The sequence below is a fragment of the Hibiscus syriacus genome, unplaced genomic scaffold, assembly GCF_006381635.1.
Source record: "Hibiscus syriacus cultivar Baekdansim isolate YM2019G1 unplaced genomic scaffold, ASM638163v2 tig00110201_pilon, whole genome shotgun sequence".
NCBI classification, from domain to species: Eukaryota; Viridiplantae; Streptophyta; class Magnoliopsida; order Malvales; family Malvaceae; genus Hibiscus; species Hibiscus syriacus.
In genome coordinates, this window is record NW_024062624.1 from 1,621,685 (window position 1) to 1,643,033 (window position 21,349).

Consider the following 21,349-nt stretch of genomic DNA (forward strand, 5'->3'; position numbering starts at 1 on the left):
GTTAATGTCTTTGCTGGCAATACTCTGGCAGTTTCTGTCTACTCTCCGTTTACCAGAGGAAAAATTCCATTCTACTATTCCCCTTTTACACTTCACAATCTTCTCAGCTGGAGAAAAAAACCAATTCTACAACTTACTAAAACTTCATATTGTTCGTTTAAAATTCACAACTTGCGACACAAGTTACATACAAACTACCAAAATTCAGAGCGTGTTTTCCTCTTTGCCTTTTCGTGTATGTGCGTGTCGCACAGTTTGACCTTTTACTTGTCGAACTCCGATTCTTATTGACTTTCACCTATATAAATCAATGATTAAATCCCACCGAAGTTTGATACCAACCAGAAAAACAAAACATACTTCATTATACTACCGGTATATAAAAATCTTTCTTCACGTCAAGTGTTTTACTTCTTTCTTAAGAATCTCTAAACTAGACTAGACTAGATGGCGGATGTTATAAGATTGTCAGCGGCAGCGTTTCGTTGTTCATCGTTGCTCTTTGCATCCACGTTGAATTCTGGACAACCGGGTCTTTCACCCAAATTTAATTTAGGTAGTGAAAGTAGTAATCTTTCTTCTTCTTTTGCCGGTGTTTCTCGCCTTCCTTTGACTTCCAGAAAGCAATTGCAATCTTTCAAGGTAATGGGATTTACGTTATTAATTCATTACTAGAACATAGTTTTTTTTTTCAGATGATGTTTTAGTTTTCCTGCATTGAACTTTACTGGCAGTCGAGGATGGACTGAGGGGGTAGACTCCTCTAAAAATTTACAACTATCATATATTTTAGATTTTTTTATGTATTTTCTATTGAAAATCTATTTTCGACTCCTGAAATTTTATAAGTTCACCCCTTTCAAAAATTTTAGAAGTCCGTCCCAGCTGGCGGTGGCATTTCTCAATACCATATATGTAAAAGAAACTATTGAGATTGACAAGTTCTTGTTCTGTAGGTGCACGCAACTATCACTGAAATAAGCCAACCGCAATGGTGGGAAATAAATGCAGGGCCTAATATGATCGACATTCACTCTACTGAAGAATTTTTGAGTGCCTTAAATGATGCTGGAGATAGATTAGTTATTGTTGAATTTTATGGAACTTGGTGTGCTTCTTGCAAAGCTTTATTCCCCAAGGTAATTTATGCCTTTCTTGCATACTAATTCATGTTTTCTAATATCTGCAATTAGCCTACTTCGAAGTAGCTATGATGATTCTGAGTGCTTGTGTTTTTCTGATGTTGCTTTGTGATGACACCGACAGCTCTGCAAGATAGTTCGAGATCACCCGGAAATTTTGTTCCTCAAAGTTGATTTTGATGAGAATAAGGCTATGTGTAAAAGTTTGAATATTAGGGTGCTTCCTTATTTCCACTTCTACCGTGGAGCGCATGGACAATTGGAGTCGTTTTCATGCTCACTTGCCAAGGTGTGTATTTTATCCAGGCTTCGAAACTGGCATGTATATATGATTTATTAGCATATATATAATTCTTTTCCGTATCAATTGCAGATTCAGAAAATGAGGGATGCCATTGAAATGCACAGCCAGCCGTGTAAAGTCGGTCCATCTAAGAGGGTTGGAGGCCTGAATCTTGAATCAGTATCCGCACCGTTTAAAAATATTGGAGAATCGAACTAAACACGTGATTTGTTATAAAGTATTGTCTCTATACATGTGCGTTGCCATATATATTGCACACCAGTAACCTCTCCTTTTGATTTTGCACAATGTTTATGCATATTGCTATTCTTTTTCCTGTAAAAGAATACAAACAAGCAATTCCTAGCTTGCTCCATTCTTTTTACATTCTTAATCTGCCGGTGATATATGCAATGTGACCTCACAATTCAATCAGAAATCAAATTCCTATGTCACTGTTGAATTAGTATTTGTTTTTGGTCCATGGAATATTCAAAAGTACTGATGAATTATTCATTGGGATGGTCAAGAAGCAAATAGAATTCCATCAACGAAGGCTGTCATTTGATTTAGAGTTACACCGTCGAGAAGTCGACTTCTTTAGGAGAAAACTTTGTTGCAGAAATAGTCGCAGATGCCACCGCCCACCGGTTGTTTTGATAATAAGAGAATGAGTTGCATATGCCGGAAAACAATTAGAATATTCGTTTTTTGGTATATGAGGGAGAATGGAGTTTGCTACCCAGCTTCCTATATAATATATTATATTTGCTTACCAAAAAAAAATGCCTGGATCTGATCTTTTACAAATTTGGAGATTACAAATCTTAATGCATAGATGTGAAAGCTTACCAGGCTGGCTGGCTGGCAGCAATGTCCCTGGCGAGGAGATGCTAAATAAATAAATAGAAGGAAATTCGGCTAGCTTTGAAGGCAAACAATAATGTTGTTTTTTGTTCTCTTCTAGTTGGCCTCGCGTTTCTTGTGTGAAATCTCAACCTTTTGTTAGGTGCGTAACGTGCGTTGGGTCTACAGTTTTGTACTTTTCATGCTTTTTCTCCCTTCATTGAAAGCCACAATATTCAGACCAAACCAAACAAAATAATCCACACTTTTGGTGGTTAAGAACTATCAACTTTGTTTGTGTGAGCTTACATCACTTTTGATCCCCAATCTCATCATTTCCATGTAATTCAACCATAATCTGCATCTGCAATCCCACTTTCCGGTGATAAAGTTGAATAAATTTCAGGGGATCTGCATATATAATCATAGATCGGTAAACATCCTCAAAAGAAGATGAAAATGGTGAATTTCAGGGGATGGATCCACCATCCACAGATGGAAAATAGACCCCTTTCCGCTTTCTATACAAATGATATCAGCCCAGTCCAAAAGGGAACAGAGGAATCTTTGCCCCATCAATTAAGCTTTTAAAGGAACCATCATCAATCATATCAGCTTGGCTGCTCCTCACCCTCTTGTTTTTCTTGTTACAGTTCAAGCAACTCAATCTAAATCCATGAACACGACAAAAGATGGAACAGAGACAATAATTCAAAGTTGCACAAGATATTAAAATGCATCACAAAGATTGAACTTTTATTGATTGATTTCCATTTTCATGGTTTGGATTTGGCTTTTTCAACCAAGATCTCTTCTTTTACATCAGTTGGTCGGTAATTCCAATCTTTTTAATTGATTCAACATGCTTATATAAACATAGACTATACTTGGAATTCAAATTTGTTAAACTAGGTTTTTGTACAATGGAACACATTAAACTCGCACTTTGGAGAAATGCACTCCAAAAGCAGCCTTGAAGTGTGTTCTTGTTTAATAACAGCGTCCTCTTTCTCCACCAGAACCGCCCCAACAATCCTCTCATAACCTGCTCCGCCACAGTTCGCCACGTAAGCCACGATCGCCGCCTGAGCAGGCGGCAAACTGGGGTTATAAGCAGCTGATTCCATGTAAGACCCTTTATATATCTTCCCTTCAACGTCCAGCAACGCCACCCCAGATGGACACCCGCTGTAAGGCGCGTGGGACATATTGGCCGCTTCAAGAGCCGCGTGTTTTAAGTCATCGCCATCGATGATTTTTCCGTTGCATAAATCGCTGCGAAACCACAAGCCGTTTCGATGAGACTCGAGGAGAAGAGGGACGTCTTTTTCTAGCAAATCGTCTGGGCCGAACCTGTGAGGTAAAAAATGGGACAAATGAGTAAATTCTTGGTCGTTAACATTACAATTGTTGTTTATTTTGTTTTCTTTTTCGTCTTCCGACGAAGTTATGAGGATCTTGACATCGGGGGCGCCACGGAGCTCTTGGAGGAATTGGCGGCAATGGCCGCAAGGGGCAGCGGAGACGGCGAGGTACTTAAGACGTGGTTCCGCATTGATGGAAAGGTTGGTGATGAGGAATTGCTCGGCGTGGACGGATTGGTTGAGGGGAAGACCAGGGAATTCCAGATTGACTCCCAAAAAGATCCGACCAGAGGACCCCATTCCGACTGCTCCGACGTGATATTTTGAGATTGGCGGGCGAGCCAAGGTCTGGGCGGATTTGACCAACGACGGGAGGAGTTGGAGCACGGTTTGGCCTGATTGTTTGGCCATCTGTTCGGCTTCGGCGGAGTCGATCACGAATCTGGGTCGATCCATTTTGAGAGATAAGTAGATGAGTTGACCCGTTTACGGAGAGGGCAAGCGGGTCTTAGGGTGAATTTTGGATGAGGATTGAGGACGACGAGCGTTGTTTAAAATGAGGAAGGAGAAGGGAAGAGGGAAGGAATTATTATTAGTGGAGGTTATTTATAGTTGAATTGGTTCATGGTTGTCATGAAAACAGTAATGAATTATTTACTACACTAATTTTTACTATATGCCTCCTTCAAAGTTAACCCTTTTAACATTATTGGAGTAAAAGATAATTATATTTTTATAAAAAATAATTCAATTAACAATCATAGAAAAAATCTTTGATATAAATTTGTTTGTTTATGATTTAGGATTTTAATATTTAAATTTAGGTTTATCTATTCAAACATATTAGGTTTATGATTTAAGATTAAAATAAATAGATTGCGTATTATATAATTCGTGTATCAAATAGTAACTTATGATATATATTATAATAATAATAGTTTATATAAATTTTCTATTAATAGTGTTCAAACTTTGTTAATAAATTTTTTTAGTCTAAAGAGTGTGTAAAAGTACGATAAAGTATACAAATGATCCCGATTATATTGTGTTGTTTATTAAGTTTTTTTGCCATTAAAATTTTTAAATGATCACCCGACTATATGATGTTACTTTGTTGAGTTCTCTAATTATTAAAAGTTACAAAATGATCAATGACTATTCATATTTTCCAAACTCGTCATATTTTTTATTAAAAATTGACTGTCGTCTGACATGGATGTTAATGTGTTAATTAGGATATGATAAAATATGATATCAAAATCGTTTTAGTTGTATTTTGTGGATCGAATCTTCGTTTGCATTATATCATCGAGCAAATACTTGAAGGCAACGAAGGTGCTATTATACATGATTAAAGTATAATTTTATCATATCTCAGTCAGTATGATAACATCCAGCTCAGACTAATGTCAATTTTTTAATAGAAAAAAATATGATTTTGGAACATATGAATAGTCATGTGATTATTTTCTAACTTTTAATAATCGAGGGACTCAACAAAACAATGTCTTATAGTCAAGAGACCATTTGATAATTTTTAATAGTCAGAAGACTCAATAAAACAAGACTTAATATAAAAAATAAGTGTACAAGCTATACCCCTTTTTTTCACTTATGTGTCTAAACTTTTTTAGTCAATTTAGGTGTCTAATGTTACAAACTTTACCATTTTAAGTGTCCCGAACGTAACTGTCATTAAACAACTTCGTTAAGTGACATGTGTCATATTTATATAATTTTAAAGTTTTATTTTATAATTTTAAAATTAAAAAAAATTAAAAAATAGTTTCCCCCGTCTCACTTCTCCCCCCTCCGCATCGCATGACACCAGATTGTTGAAGAAGATCAAACGGTCGACCGATTGCTACTGCCCAAATGATCGACCCGACTGCCACTGCCCAAACAACTTGTGAAAGGGGTTTAAGGAATTTTTAGGGATTTAAATATTTGGAATTTTAGGGATTTAAGTTTAGAAATTTAGGGGAATGGAGCGACGGTCCATTAATGGTGGTTCGTTGGTAGTTATTCATCGGGTGAAGACACGATCGGAGGTAGGTCCAATCGACGATAATGATGATGGCAAAGGGCAGCTAGTCGGCATAAGTATAGGAATTTAAATTAGAGTTTTTAAAGTTTTATGGTGATGATTTGAGAAAAATTAGTTTTTTTTTGTTTTTTTTAAATTAAGTTTTTTATTTTTAAAAAAATTTAAAATTATATAAATATGACACATGTCACTTAACGGAGTTTTTTAACGGCCGTTACGATCGGGACACTTAAAATGATAACATCTATAGTGTTAACAATCTTAATTGACCGATAAAAAATTTAGACACATAGAAAAAAAGTATAATTTAGACACTTATTTTTATATTAAGTCATAAAACAACACTTTATAGTTTGAAGGGAACATTGTGTCATTTACTATAAAAGCATTAAATATAAAATTATGCATGTAATATTATTAAATATTTTATTAAAAAATTTCTGGTTATCAATTAACAAAAATTAGAATCAAATTACATGGTAAATGGGTTTGAGACAAGGAAAAAAAAAAGGAATTTTAGTGTCCGTTAAAATCATTATAGTATTTTATATTTTGAAGTTGAAAAGGCCAAAGCAAAATCAAACAAAAAAAATTGACTTGGAAATTCTTATATTTGCCAATTAGCCATCAAAATCATTGAGAATGAAAGCGAAAGCGAAAGCGAAAGCGAAAGCGAAAGCGAAACCATCTAACGTAAAGCTGTTTGATTTTAGTTCGTTGATTTTGATTCAAAGTCCATTTCTATGAATCAAAGTTACAACCTTTACCTACAATTTCACTATTTACCAACCAGTTTACCATACAGGTCAGAAACTTTTACGTGCCTTAGAAGACACTTCCCCAGGTGAGAATATGCATATTCTCCTTAAAGATCACAGTAATATATATATATATATAGACATTAAAGTTATTAATACCACTCTGTTATTAATCTAAGGCATTCTCCTTATGATTAAGTCAAGGTTTTATCGAAATTAATATTTATATTTAATATATTATAAAATATTACTTATTTTCAAACCCAATTATGTAGAGAGATGATTGATTAAGTTGTTTAGCATATTGTAAATGTGCACAATGCCGATGTGCAATGTTTAGTGGCACTTGGAGGAAAAGTCGAGGAAGGAACAAATCCCGGTTGGTTATTTTAATAAAAAAAAATTTAAAGATGCTTTATATTTTGGTAAGACCGAGACACAAAAGGATTGTTTAGTGGAAACGAGTCAATTATATGAATCATACCCTATGTGCTGGTGATTTATAATTTAGCACTTGAGAGTATGATATACGTAAATATGAGTTTCCAACCCAGGAAAACGACCTACATCCTCTTTTATATGTTAAAATATAAAGAGTCAATGTACGACCTAATCATTAGGATTAGGGTAAACTAGAAGTTTCAAAAGTAATAATCATTAATTTATAATAAAATAATTACTCTATTGTCATGCCGTTAAACTAATGACAACGTTGACAAAAATATTAATATCTACTTTCAGGCTTAAACTATTGTTATAACATTAAATAGATCATTGAACAATAATTTTATATCTAATTTACCCTCGTAACTTTCTAATTTTTATTTTCTCCAAACAACTCACCACCTCCACTATATTCAAATCACATTCTTTATAAAAACCAAAACCACACTTAAACAAATCTTTGCCATAATTGTTAACACCTTTCCTTTCCTTCCTCAAATTTTGGTGGTTATTACAAATGCCACTGACCATATATTTACCAAGTTGTGACTGACAGATGCCAAACAGTCTCAATTTGCATCTCAGCGTATATAGTTTATGATTTCCGAATGCCCCAATTAGAAAAAGGAAAAGAGCAAAACCACATTAATAGGTTATGTACTAGTGAATCTATTAGATGAACCTTGGCTTTAGTCTTCGATATTAGCAACATTTCAAAGATTGGAAGATCTGTCATCGATCAATTTTCTATAGGGTGATAAGAATACACAACCCATACCTGCAATGCTAATATTTTCCAATCAGTTTCTACATCAAGATGGACACTACTTTATCTGATGCTGCTGCCAGCAAAATAGCAAATGTCCAACTCTTGGTTGGAATCTCTACTTGGGCCATACCTCCCTGCATTAAAAATCTGAGGAAAAAATCTATAAAATGTAATGCACCATAACTATATGAAACCTTGAAGAGGCTAGACAGGAGAAGAAGAATCGCCAACCTTGGATATCCGGGTGCATGAGAACGTATTGAGATTCATATAGCCTATTTCATTGTCATTATCACAAAAGCAAAACAAGTTCGTCTTCTTGGGGTGGAAATCAAGGGACATCACAGGTGAAGTATGGCCATTGTGTATGCTTTCAAACAATAGCATGGCTGTGACAATGAACTTACCTTGTTAACCAGTAGCACAGAAATATTTATCACGCACACATGCTTCATTAATGTCTGCAATGCCAGAAAATTGACGGCAAATAGAGAGAGAATAGAATAACAAAAGATGTAATCTCAAATATCCACAAAACTTAAACAAATATCGAAGTTGTAAGAAGATGATGATGATTACGTTGGCTGCATCCCATAATCGCACAATTTTACCAAACGAAGCTGTTGCTAGTTGAGTTGAATTTGGTCTAGAGCTCTATGGCGAGGGTTTGTTTAAGTGTGGTTTTCCTTTTGTAAGGAATGTTGTTTGACTATAATGAGGCGGTAGGGTGTTTGGAAAAAATAGAAAATTTATGGGGTAAATTAGTTATAAAATCGTTGTTCAACAACTTATTTGATGTTTTAACAGTAACTTAGGGGTATAATTAAATATTAATTTTTTTGTTAATTTTGTCACGTCGTCAATTTAACGGGATGACGGTGGAGTGATTATTTTGTTACGAATAAATAATATTAGTGATTAAATTGTTACTTTTGAAACTTCATTAGAAATTTTTTTTACTCAGATGTTAATGATGATTGATATAGTTTATCCTTTAAAATTATATCTCGTTCCGCACTATAATATGAAAGAAAATCACAAGTTTAATGTTGTCCAACAACTTGCTCAAGCAATTACGAAATTTTGATGTCACATTACTTAATCAATCAACAATTGACATTTTAAACCTCAGTGATAGCTTCTTCTCCCCCAGAAGCTTTTAATTTTGCAGAAAAGAATCAGGTTCCCGGCCCTGTTTGTTAATTTTGGATGAGATATCAGCTGATATAACAGGAATATGCTGCTGCGTAGCGTATATCGTCAACAAGCCTCAAAGTTTGCAAATTGAAACTATACTTTATGCTGCATTCATGGAAATCCATGTGCATTCATATGAAGGCATCTAAATTAAAATGCCCAACTTGACGCTAAACTCTAATTTAAGCTCTTCTCTTACCAAACAAATAATATCAGTCTTATCTCCATGCTGTCGATATATTTGTAATCTATTCTTGCCACGCATGAAAAGTGGAGGGTAATTCATAATTAATTATATAAATTAAAAGTAAAAAATATGTATTAGGATTGAAGCAGGGGCCAAACTCGTCCCACTTATAAGGCAGCTCCGTTAGTGTATATGACCATAACCTACCACAGATTGGTTAAAAAAATAAACAAATGTAACCAAATTTCAATGGAGAATCAGAAAATGGAGATTTGTTTTGAAAGATTTATCAAATCCAACCCTGTTTGAGCATTTTTCAAGGCACTGCAATCAATGACATAAGACGCATATCAGTACGACCACTGCCACTATGGGAATTGTGTGGCTTTCCCACACTCACTCCTCAGACAAGCTTAGTTACACTCATCATATATTGTTGTTGAGTTAATTTAAGACAAAACAGCGGCGTCCTCTAAACTAGCCGCTTTCTTGTAGCAGCAGGCACTGTCAAAACCAGCAACGGAGACAATGAGGATGAGGAAACCAAGGGTAATGACAGGGCATCGGAATATGTGGATGCCAACGTTGTCGGGCTTTTGGGCGAGCCAGATGCCTGAGACAATGGTGAGGATGGAGCAAAGGAAGGCTACGAAATTGAAAACCGCTGTTATGTAATGATGAGGTGGCCCAACCTTTATTTTTAATAGACTTAAAAGAATTAGACTAACAGCCCGACCTTTGGCCCAAATTTAAAAAGTTATTAGAGGATATGTTTCGAATGTGAATATTAGATTCAATTGCAATATAAATAACATGACTACGATATCTATTAATTGGTTCAGTAATTAATAATGTATATATTATCTTATATTGTACAAATTCAAATTTTAATATTTAATATTTATCTTAAAAATACAATGCCTTTCTATCATCTAAAAAAATAACATGACTTCAGTATTTCCAAAGTAATATGCAACGTTACATTGAAAGGTTATTTTTTAAACATTACTATTTACGAAATTATCATTATCACTGTACACTTTTTACGTTAAGATAGCCATATACGTCGAAATTGAGGGGAGTTAACTCATTTTTGGCATGAGATTTCTCTGATTAGATAGGACCTCGTTTGACATGTGTAAGCTGTGGTTTGCAAATTGCAAACTTGATGACAGAACTTATGAATTTTTTAAGCAGCGATTATTTATCCTAATGGTTATCAATATTAATATTAAATATTAGTAGTCTAATGTGACTACAAGATAATATTTATCAGATCTTTTTAGTTATTAATAATATACACACCCTGTAAATATAAATACTCGAACTTCATGAGAAAACATGTCTCCGGACATTGTACGACTTGAATTAAAGATCGGATCCCTTTTATCACTAAATTTTTTCAATAGATTCACTACTATTAATAATTAATAATTCAAATATATAATTAAAACTGTGGAACAAAGCATGTGTGATTGTGTTTATTAAAGCTGTTTTGAGGAAGAAGGGTTTTTTGTGGATTGCTTGGTTGTATGTGTTGGGGAAAACGGGTTATTTCCCACACGAACGTAGTTTTAAAATTGACCTAAAATGTCAAGATTAAAACCACCAAAGGTTGCACAGTTGATAAACCTGTCAAACTATTGAATATTGAAATACAATGGAAAAGAACCGAATAAAAAACAATAAAGGAGAGAACACACCAAATTTACGAGGTTCGACGAGAATATCGTCTACTCCTCGGGCATCACACCGGATGATAACTTCACTATATCGCCAATATTACAACAAATGGAATTCTTTGGAATTCCCAAAGTGGGAGAATGAAGAATACAAGAGGAAGAGAGAACTTGTTTTTGGGATGATTTCTAATGGAAATACTTAAGCCTATTTATAGTTGAGTTTCAAGAACAATATGTTCAAAGTTTGGCCACCTACCAAAGAATTTTCCAATGTGTACAAGTTAGCCACCAAATATGAAATTAACATGTTCAAAGTTTGGCCACCAACCAAGATGAAATTTCCAATAAGTTGGCCACCAACCAAGATGAAATTTCCAACTTGTCAACTTAATTTCTAGACAAATCTAACAAATCTCCACCTTGGCTTGAAATTACCAAGCCTACTCAACTTCTTCAACTCCCCAAATTTGTAGTGCCTCTAATTGCGCTCACAAGCGCCACACACCCGAAGGTGTTCATACTTTCAGGATGTTAATCAAGTTCAAACAATGATTGAACTTGATTACTGTTACCACCTTGGTTATCATATCTGCAGGATTTTCTGATGTCACAATTTTCTAAAGTAGAATCTTTCCTTCTTCAAAGATCTCCCGCACAAAGTGATACCTCACGTCGATATGCTTAGTCCTTGAATGGTAGACTTGATTTTTCGCTAAGTGAATAGCGCTCTGACTGTCACAATAGAGACTAATGTGACTTTGAACAACTCCTAAGTCTTCCATCAACCCGTTAAGCCAAATTGTTTCCTTTACAGCCTCTGAAACTGCCATGTATTCTTCCTCAGTAGTATACAAGGCCACCGTAGATTGCAATGTAGACTTCTAACTTACTGGGGCTTTAGCAAGAGTAAACAAATACCCAGTAGTTGATCGACGCTTATCCAAATCACCAGCATAATCGGAATCAACATATCCAACCATACACTGACCAAGTGTTTCATCCTGTTCAAAAACTAAACCAATATCCACGGTTTGTTGGAGATACCGTAGAATCCATTTCACAGCTTGCCAATGTCCTTCTCTAGGATCATGCATGTACCTGCTCACAACTTCAACTGCTTGTGAAATGTCAGGACGCGTACACGCCATTGCATACATCAAGCTCCCAACTGCATTAGCATATGGAACTTTTGCAATATACACTCGTTCTTCGTTAGTTTTAGGAGATAATTGAGAACTAAGTTTCAAATGAGAAGCCAATGGGATACTTACATGTTTGGTATTTTCATTCATGCCAAAACATTGTAATACCTTTCTCAGATACTGCTTCTGTGTTAAACAAAGCTTCCCTCTCTGTCTATCTCTGCTTATCTCCATACCAAGAATCTTCTTGGCCTCACCTAGATCTTTCATCTCAAACTCTTGATTCATCTGAGCCTTTAATTTGTCTATCTCCTTTTGACTCTTCGAAGTGATCAACATATCATCAACGTACAAGAGAAGATAAATGAAAGATCCATCTTTGAGCTTTTGCAAATACACACAATGATCATATTTGCTTCTAGTATACTTTTGCCTCCTCATAAAGCTATCAAATCGCTTGTACCACTGCCTCGGAGATTGCTTCAATCCATATAGCGATTTGTTCAGCTTACAAACCCATTTCTCACAACCACCATCTTTGTATCCTTCTGGTTGTGTCATATAGATCTCCTCTTCTAAATCACCGTACAAGAAAGCCGTCTTTACATCAAGTTGAGCTAACTCCAAATTCAACTGTGCTACCAAGGCCAACAATATTCTAATGGAGGAATACTTCACAACAGGGGAAAATACTTTATTGAAGTCGATTCCCTCCTTTTGAGTGTAGCCTTTAGCTACCAACCGTGCCTTGTAGCGAAAATCTTTCTTGTTATGAGATCCATATTTCTTTACAAATACCCACTTGCATCCAATGGCTCTTTTACCTTTCGGTAATTGTGCCAGTTTCCAAGTGTTGTTCTTTTGGAGAGATTGCATTTCTTCATCCATGGCACTTTTCCACTTATCACTTTCCAAGCTTTGTATTGCTTCTTGGTAAGTGATGGGGATATCATCATCAACAACTGGAAGAGCATAGGTCACCATATCAACAAATCGAGCAGGTCTACGAATTTCTCTCCTTGGCCTTGTAACTGCAAGTGTTTCTGGTGTCTCCAATGGTTCTTGGGTTTGAACCTCTTCATCTTCTGATTCTTCTATTGGAGTTGAAGAATCAGCTGCATCAACTTCTGGGATCATCATCTGCTGAAACTCCACCTGTTTTAGAGTATGCTCCACCTGCTGCGCAGTACTACTTGTCTGGACAGCTTCACTTGTTACATTCTTTACTAGGGCAGATTCACCAAAGGTAAGATCTCTGCTACAAATTATCTTCTTGGTGTCTAAACACCAAAGGCGGAATCCCTTCACTCCATGGGTGATTCTCATAAAGAGAGCCTTCTTTGCTCTCGGATCAAGCTTGGATTCCTTCACATGATAATAAGCAGTGGATCCAAATACAAGTAAGGAATCATAATCAGTAGCAGGTTTTCCAGACCATACCTCCAATGGTATTTTTCCTCCTATTGCTGATGACGGCAGACGATTGATGAGATGGCCAGTATATGTCACAGCCTCAGCCCAAAATGCCCTGCCTAACCCAGCATTAGACAACATACATCGAACTTTCTCCAATAGTGTTCGATTCATACGCTCTGCCATCCCATTCTGTTGTGGTGTATGTCTAACAGTGAAGTGTCGAACAATACCATACTCATGGCAAACGTCAAAGAATGGGTCACTTTTATATTCCCCTCCATTGTCCGTCCTAAGACGTTTGATCTTTCTACCAGTCTGGTTCTCGATCATATTTTTCCATTTCAGGAAAATTTGAAGCACTTCATCTTTAGACTTCATCGGATACACCCAAACTCTTCTGGAAAAGTCATCTACAAAAGTTACAAAATAATGGTTTCCTCCCAAAGACGATGTCTTTGAAGGACCCCATACATCTGAGTGAATATAATCTACAATACCTTTTGTATTATGTATAGTGGTGCCAAACTTCACTCTCTTTTGCTTTCCCAGAACACAATGCTCGTAAAAGTTCAATTTGCAAGTCTTTGCACCTTTCAACAATATTTTCTTTGCCAGAATTTGCAAGGATTTCTCTCCAGCATGTCCCAACCGCATATGCCACAACTGGGTTGCGTCCAAATCATCATCTCCGGAAGCTGCTGCAACTGCTCCAATAATTGTACTACCTTGGTAGTAATACAAATTATTTTTCCTGATGCCCTTCATCATCACAAGTGCGCCATATGTGACTTTTAAAACTCCATCTCTCATAGTGACTACTGAACCTTTGGATTCTAAGGCTCCCAACGAGATGAGATTTTTCTTCAAACTGGGCACATATCGGACATCCGTCAGAACTCTGGTTGATCCATCTTGATTCTTCAATCGAATTGAACCTATCCCAACAGTTTTACAGGCATTGTCATTGCTCATATAAACAACTCCTGTATTTAGTTCCACTAAATCGGAGAACCAATCCCGATTAGGGGACATATGATAGGTGCAACCCGAATCTAATATCCACTCATCGGAATGGAATATTGTTGATGAAGCAACCAATGATATGTCAGAGTCATGTGCATCATGCTCTGCAACACATGCATCTGGAGCAGCTTTTCCTTTCTTCTTCAGCTTCGGACAATTTTTCTTCCAATTGCCTTTCTCATGACAAAAGGCACATTCATCTTTTCCCAGTCTGGACTTCGACTTTGATCTCCCTCTCCACTTTGGCTTTTGACTTTTCGAGCGACCTCTTACCACCATGGCCTCCGCTGCTTCGTACTTGCTCTCCTTCTTGGTTTTCTTCCTGAGTTCATAACTATACAAAGCAACAGTTACATCTTTAAGGGTAACATTATCCTTACCATGAAGTAACGTTGTCTCAAGGTGCTCAAATTCATCTGGAAGAGATGACAACAACATCAAAGCCAAATCTTCATCTTTGAAGGTTTCATCCATGCCCAATAAGTCTTACACTAGCTCATTGAATGCAGTGATGTGTTCATTCATACTGGTGCCTGGTTGATAGTCAAATCTGAACAATTTTTTCTTCATGTGGAGAAGATTCTGAGAGCTTTTCTTCAGGAATTTTTCCTCCAAAGCTTTCCACATCTTAATTGCAGAAGTCTCGTTCTTGTAGCCATACTTCTGCTCCCTGGAAAGACAAGATCGAATCGTGTTGCACGCCAAACGATTGATTGTTCCCCATTCTTTCTCCTCCATATATTCGGGCTTTTCTTCCTCAATGGCGATGTCTAGACCTTATTGGAATAAAGCGTCTAATACCTCGCCTTGCCACATGCCAAAATGACCGGATCCATCGAACAACTCCACCGAGAAATTTGCATTTGACATCACCCTCCTCACCGGTCCAGATGAAGAGCTTGATGTCTCAACTGATCTGTATTTTGGCATTTTAATTCTAACGAACAATATTCAATATCACGAACTGTATCTTTTCAGCAATGGAACCACCAGGATAACCTCAACCGAAGCTCTGATACCAATTGTTGGGGAAAACGGGTTATTTCTCACACGAACGTAGTTTTAAAATTGACCTAAAATGTCAAGATTAAAACCACCAAAGGTTGCACAGCGGATAAACCTGTCAAACTATTGAATATTGAAATACAATGGAAAAGAATCGAATAAAAACAATAAAGGAGAGAACACACCAAATTTACGAGGTTCGACGAGAATATCGTCTACTCCTCGGGCATCACACCGGATGATAACTTCACTATATCGCCAATATTACAACAAATGGAATTCTTTGGAATTCCCAAAGTGGGAGAATGAAGAATACAAGAGGAAGAGAGAACTTGTTTTTGGGATGATTTCTAATAGAAATACTTAGGCCTATTTATAGTTGAGTTTCAAGAACAATATGTTCAAGGTTTGGCCACCTACCAAAGAATTTTCCAATGTGTACAAGTTAGCCACCAAATATGAAATTCACATGTTCAAAGTTTGGCCACCAACCAAGATGAAATTTCCAATAAGTTGGCCACCAACCAAGATGAAATTTCCAACTTGTCAACTTAATTTCTAGACAAATCTAACAGTATGAGTATGTTATTAATGGGTCTACATTCTGGAGCGTGAATGTGGTTAGTGAAAGTAGTTGGGTTTGGAGAAGGATGTTGAAGTTGAGATTGATTGTGTTATCCTTGGATCTCTCTGGTTCTAGACCGACGGTTTCGGAGATTTGGAAAGTTGTGAGGCATAGAAAGAATAAGGTGGACTGGCATAGATTGGTGTGGCATAGATCTTATATTCTGAGGCATTAGGTCATTTCTTGGATGACCATTTTAAATAGGCTTCTTACAAGGGATAGATTGATGTCGTTTGGACTGATTGTGTTCTTTGTGGAAGTGGTTTGAAGTCAAGGGACCATATCTTCTTTGGCTGCCCTTTCTCAAAAGTTGTGTGGACTGGTGTGCTGCGAATTTGTCATTTGCAGAGAGCGGTGAGGGATTGAAATTGGAAACTCAGTTGGGCTGTTGTACGCCTGAAGGGTAAGTCTTTGCTTACGATCGTTATGGAAATTGCTTGGAACTCTTTTATCTGTTATGTGTGGAGGGAGAGAAATCTCCGCATTTTTTCAGCATACTCGTATACAGGTTGATGATATTATTCGATATATAAGGGAGGCAGTTAGGTGTAAATTGATAGGGATGCTCATAGATAGAACACGTTTCTTTGTAATGAGCCAAATCTTGTATAAGGGTTTGTTTGTTTTTGCTTTACTCGTTGTAAGGGGTTGATTGTTTGTAGTTTTGATTTGTTTCCGGGACAAATAAAGCTCATTTATCTAAAATAATTCAAATATATAGTTCAATGAATTTTTTGGTCACAATGTATTTTCAATACGTACTACTAAAATAAGATAAGTTTAAAGAATAATTACATATAATTGTTAATAAATTATATAAATTGTTATTGATTTATGTGATTGAATATTGCATAAAATGTTACTAAAATTATAATAATTTATATAATTTAATAATGTTTTATCTTCCACAAATGTTATATTTTTCATAGAAATTGTTGAATAATGTTGTAAGAGAAAGTCGAGGAGTCTATTAACATTAAAAAAAATCAAATGTAAGATATTTTTAAATAAATTTTTTGTTGATACAAAACCAAAGTGGAAAAGAGATTTCACTTTATATTTAAAAATTCGATCTAATTTAATGTTTTTGAAAAATTTAAAAATCTCGTATTTTAAAACTGGTGAGTTCAAACAAAAAAAAACCTTAAAAACAAGGTATAGGTGATCTCTCAAGTATCCCATTTTTATTATATTACAAGACTTAAAATGGAAAATGGCTGAAGGCGGGCAAAAGGATTGCAGAGAAGAGGGTTTAACACGTCGCTGATTTCACAGAGTAACAGAAAAAACATGTCAGTTTGTTGAAAGGTCACTGTGACTTAAAAGTGACATAATAATTTTGAGGGTTTTGAGTGGGAGCTAAGGAAGCTACGTTTCTCTCTACATTCTCGCTCATTTTTCTTTTCCTTTTCCTTTATTGTTTGTGTATGTATATTTTTATGTATGTATTGCTTTATTGTTTGTGTATGTATATTTTTATATATATATTAATATTAAATATTAATTAGTCTCTCGATTACAAGAGATTGTTATGTTGAGTCTTCCAACTATTAAAAGTTGTAAAATGATTACTTGACTATTTGTGTATTTCAAACTCATCATTTTTTGTTAAAAAACTGAAGATCGTCTGAACTAAATGTTCACTTGCTGACTGAGATATGATAAAATCATATTTTAATAATGTCTATTGGCACCATCGTTGCTTCTAAGCATTGTCTTGATGACATAATATTTCAAACACTGGCTTAATGATATACTATAAATGGAGGGATGATCCGAAAAAATATAGCTCAAACGATTCTAGAAATAGATTTTTTTTTATCATAATCAACAAGTTAATGTCCAACTTAGAAGGTCGTCAAATTTTTAATGAAAAATGACGAGCTTGAAACATATGAATGGTCAAGTGACCAATTTGTAACTTTTAATAGTCAGTGGATTCAACAAAACAACGTCTTATATTCGAGCGATCATTTTATAACTTTTAATAGTCGAGAGACTTGACAAAATAACGCGTTATTGTCGGGAGATCATTTGTGTATTTTACCCTAAAAAATTGGGTAACAAAATTTTATGTTAGTGCCGCTATGTCGTAGATTATTCAAAGTTTTCAAGCATGTGGTTGGAAAGCTTCGTCTCCTTATCCTCCAAGTATATAGAAAAGAGGTGGAGTTTAATAGTGGCATAGGTGTGCCAATTTTCTAGTCACGTGGTAATTTCTGTGAGAGACATAAATCCTTACAGCAAACGTTGCACAGATTTGTTAAAGATTCGCTTCATCTGATGATAATATCAGTACATGCATGCTCACCATCACCAGCACCAGTCCAATATACATCCAATGATAAATTTGGAATTTTTCAAAAATCTCTATTGAAAAAAAAACCCATCGTCGGTTGCATTAAAGAAATACTATAATAATCATTGAACTTGAAAGAAATTATCTTTGAAGAATAATGAAGGCTTTTTCCCCTAAATTCTTTCTGGTCTATCTGGCACTAATTTGCAGCAAACTAATCAGTTATTTCGTAAAGTACTATAGCATATATTAAAATTTTGTTTTAGTCTAGTCCATAAAAATTGCTTTGGACCAAACAAATTCTAGATTATCATTATTAGCTGATTTGGTATCTATGGGGATGATAGCAATGGTCCCAAACTATCTGGTGGGACAAGAAATACTGTCTTTTCCCATGTAGTTATCCACCAGTGTCAAATTATTATGCGCCATAGATATACCTTTTTCATGAAAAGGTGCAGCCTATTTATTAACATCTTGTAGAAAACCAGGAGAAGGATCCGGATCAGGTAAACAACAAAAACAAACACAAAATTGTAATGGAGATAAAAGGGGCTATTAAATGTAGGTTTTAAATCAAAAGGGTTATAACATGGTTTTTCATGTCATTTTAATTTAGTCAATTTTGAGAAAATCCCAGATGTTTGGATTCCGTTTCTTTTCTAAAAGAAAGATGCCCGTTCTTTTTTATCTTCAATGATCCTAAGTTCGGTTTTTTCCACTGCTGTCGTTAACACAACTTGCCCTAAAATGAAGTGATAGAAAGTTGTCACAATTGCGCTTAAACAATGTTCGTTTGATTCATTTTAATATGATTATGAGATAATACTGAGTTGGATAAATGTACACGTATTTATAGAATAAATTGTTCAAATTGGAGCCATCTCAAAATATATGTCACCCCATGGTAAAGTCACTTGTATAATTTGATATCCCCTTGTAGGCGCAATTCAACCTAAAATTGGAAACTCTTTAACTTTTTTAAAAGAATGAATTGGAATTTATTCGTTCTAATTTATAAATTAAAACTATATATGTAACATAGAATTCAAACTCTGGTTCATAACATTAATAGATTATAAGTTTATCAATTCGACTGCGACTTTGTCAATAATTGAACCGGAACTTAAGTAGTCGAATTATTGAGGAAATCGATAAGGAAATCAATAGACTAAAGATGAACGTATTTTTAATCCCAACATGCAGCGTACGTTACATCGACGATACTAATTAATAAACAAAAGATGCCTATCATTACTAAAACTACAATAATGCATGAATTAAACTCATTCCTTAGGCTGCTATTTTCTGACTTTCTGGACCTTTGCACACCCAAAAACAGCGGGAAAATTCATCTTAAGCCCATTGAAACAACTGATTATATTAATGCCAAATAGGCTAATCCAACTACTTGCAATCATGGACAAATTAAAGAACAAAAGGAAGATTTAGTTCTACAAATAATAAATATTAATTAACTTACTACATATAATATATTGCCGCCCTCAGCCCTCCTACAACATCACCAGTTAAGAAAAATATTTGTTAAGCTTTAAAAAAATACAGCAAACAATAATACTAGTTAATTACTAGAATTATGCGGCTTCAGTTTGAACATCAATGACAAGGTTATTTTCATTCGATTTGTTCTTAACAAAAGTTGTCAAGTAACGCTAATAGATCTGATGAATAGAGTTGTCGGCGATGACTTACTGTTATCTTCCAAACCCGGCCTTGGGGCGGCAAGTGTGAGTTCCAAATCAGGCGCAAGATTTGAAGACATGGATGTTGCCACTGCATTTGATGTTTTTAACTGAGAATCAACGTGCTGCAACTGCAACTTATCCAGCATGGCATGATGATGGTGATGGTGGGAATTTGACGTGTTAACATTAGGTCCAACCATGGTACTGCTTCGGACCTGTCATGTTGGGAACAAGAACCACAAGCATAAGATGTCTTGGTTTCGATAATATAATCTAAGATTTCGTCAATTGAATTGTAAAATTAGGGAAAGTATACCATGTCAAACAGGCTTGAACGTCGCTTCTTCTTGTTGAGAGTTGATTGTCGAAGAAAATATTTTTGAGCATGGCTTGCAACTTGGGTTGGAGTTCTTGTAGTAACAAAGTTTCTAGATATGCCTCTCCAGTCTCCTTTCCCTAGCTTCTCCAACCCTATTAGAAATACCCGGTGTTCCTCTTCTGTCCATGGAACTCCTGATGAATCCAATAATATTTCTGGTTATTTATCTATTTTCTTAGGGGGGGAGGGGGATCTCTGCAAATAGGACCTGAATCACATGCTCAAAAACACAGATGGTGAAAAACATTAAAGAAATCAACTGACCTTTTCTTCTTTCAGGAGATGGACCCATGAGACCATCAGAAAGATAACAAATGGAAGGTTTATCAGAATTGTCGTCCGTGGAGATTCTAGGAGAAGACAAAGAAGAAGAAGGAGAGGAGGAAGACGATAAGTAATCCATGGTAGAACACTTATAGAAGGCGACGGATGATGAAGATATGTCGAGTTGAACACCGAAGAGCCTAAGTCCGCCCACAACACTAGTGTTACCTCTAAAACTGGTGCAGGTCCTTGAATTATGGCCTATGTTTCCACAATGTGAGCATTTCCTGCCCATTTCTGTACAGAGAAAAAGCTAAACTTCTCGTACAAAACACACACACACCCAAAGAGAGAGAGAGAGAGAGAGATCAGAGAAAGAAGGAAAGAAAGAGAAAAGGATTAGAGAAAGGAAATAATAAATAAGAGATAGGTTCGATGGTATATATGATGAAGGAGTAGGTGTGGGGTTTATGAAAATGGAGGTATACCTAGATCAGGTGATTGGATGGTCATAAATTATTGTTGTATATATTTTTCCAACTTTGGTTCCAAACAAAATAAATTATACAATATTAAACTTCCCTTTCTAGATTTCTTATCTTATATTATCTCATGATCCACATCTTTCTTTTCTTCTTTTTCATCTATATATGGAGAATGGATGTAGCTGGCATGATATATATATTATAAGGTTTTTTTAATAAATAAAACATAACAACAATTGAGATTGAATAGAAGTCGTTAAATATTACTATTTATTAAAAATAACAC

At 35.5% G+C, this 21,349-nt stretch overlaps 3 protein-coding genes across 3 annotated transcripts; 1 reads left to right on the forward strand and 2 right to left on the reverse strand.

Moving 5' to 3' along the window:
- Positions 1 to 319: 319 nt before the first annotated feature.
- On the forward strand, positions 320 to 1,891 carry LOC120218802 (thioredoxin-like 2-1, chloroplastic). Its single transcript, XM_039215697.1, has 4 exons — positions 320 to 642; positions 957 to 1,139; positions 1,267 to 1,431; positions 1,516 to 1,891. The coding sequence occupies exons 1-4, from the start codon at positions 448 to 450 to the stop codon at positions 1,642 to 1,644; spliced, it is 672 nt and encodes a 223-aa protein (XP_039071628.1). The 5' UTR covers positions 320 to 447; the 3' UTR covers positions 1,645 to 1,891.
- A 1,087-nt stretch (positions 1,892 to 2,978) lies between these two features.
- Positions 2,979 to 4,282, reverse strand: LOC120218797 (cytidine deaminase 1-like). Its single transcript, XM_039215690.1, has one exon. It carries the CDS (start codon positions 4,089 to 4,091, stop codon positions 3,180 to 3,182), a length of 912 nt encoding a protein of 303 aa, XP_039071621.1. The 5' UTR covers positions 4,092 to 4,282; the 3' UTR covers positions 2,979 to 3,179.
- A 15,603-nt stretch (positions 4,283 to 19,885) lies between these two features.
- Positions 19,886 to 21,187, reverse strand: LOC120218801 (transcription factor MYBS3-like). The gene is made up of 3 exons (XM_039215696.1): positions 20,579 to 21,187; positions 20,252 to 20,448; positions 19,886 to 20,150 (listed from the first exon to the last, which is right to left on the reverse strand). Exons 1-3 carry the CDS (start codon positions 20,871 to 20,873, stop codon positions 19,893 to 19,895), a joined length of 750 nt encoding a protein of 249 aa, XP_039071627.1. The 5' UTR covers positions 20,874 to 21,187; the 3' UTR covers positions 19,886 to 19,892.
- Positions 21,188 to 21,349: the final 162 nt, after the last annotated feature.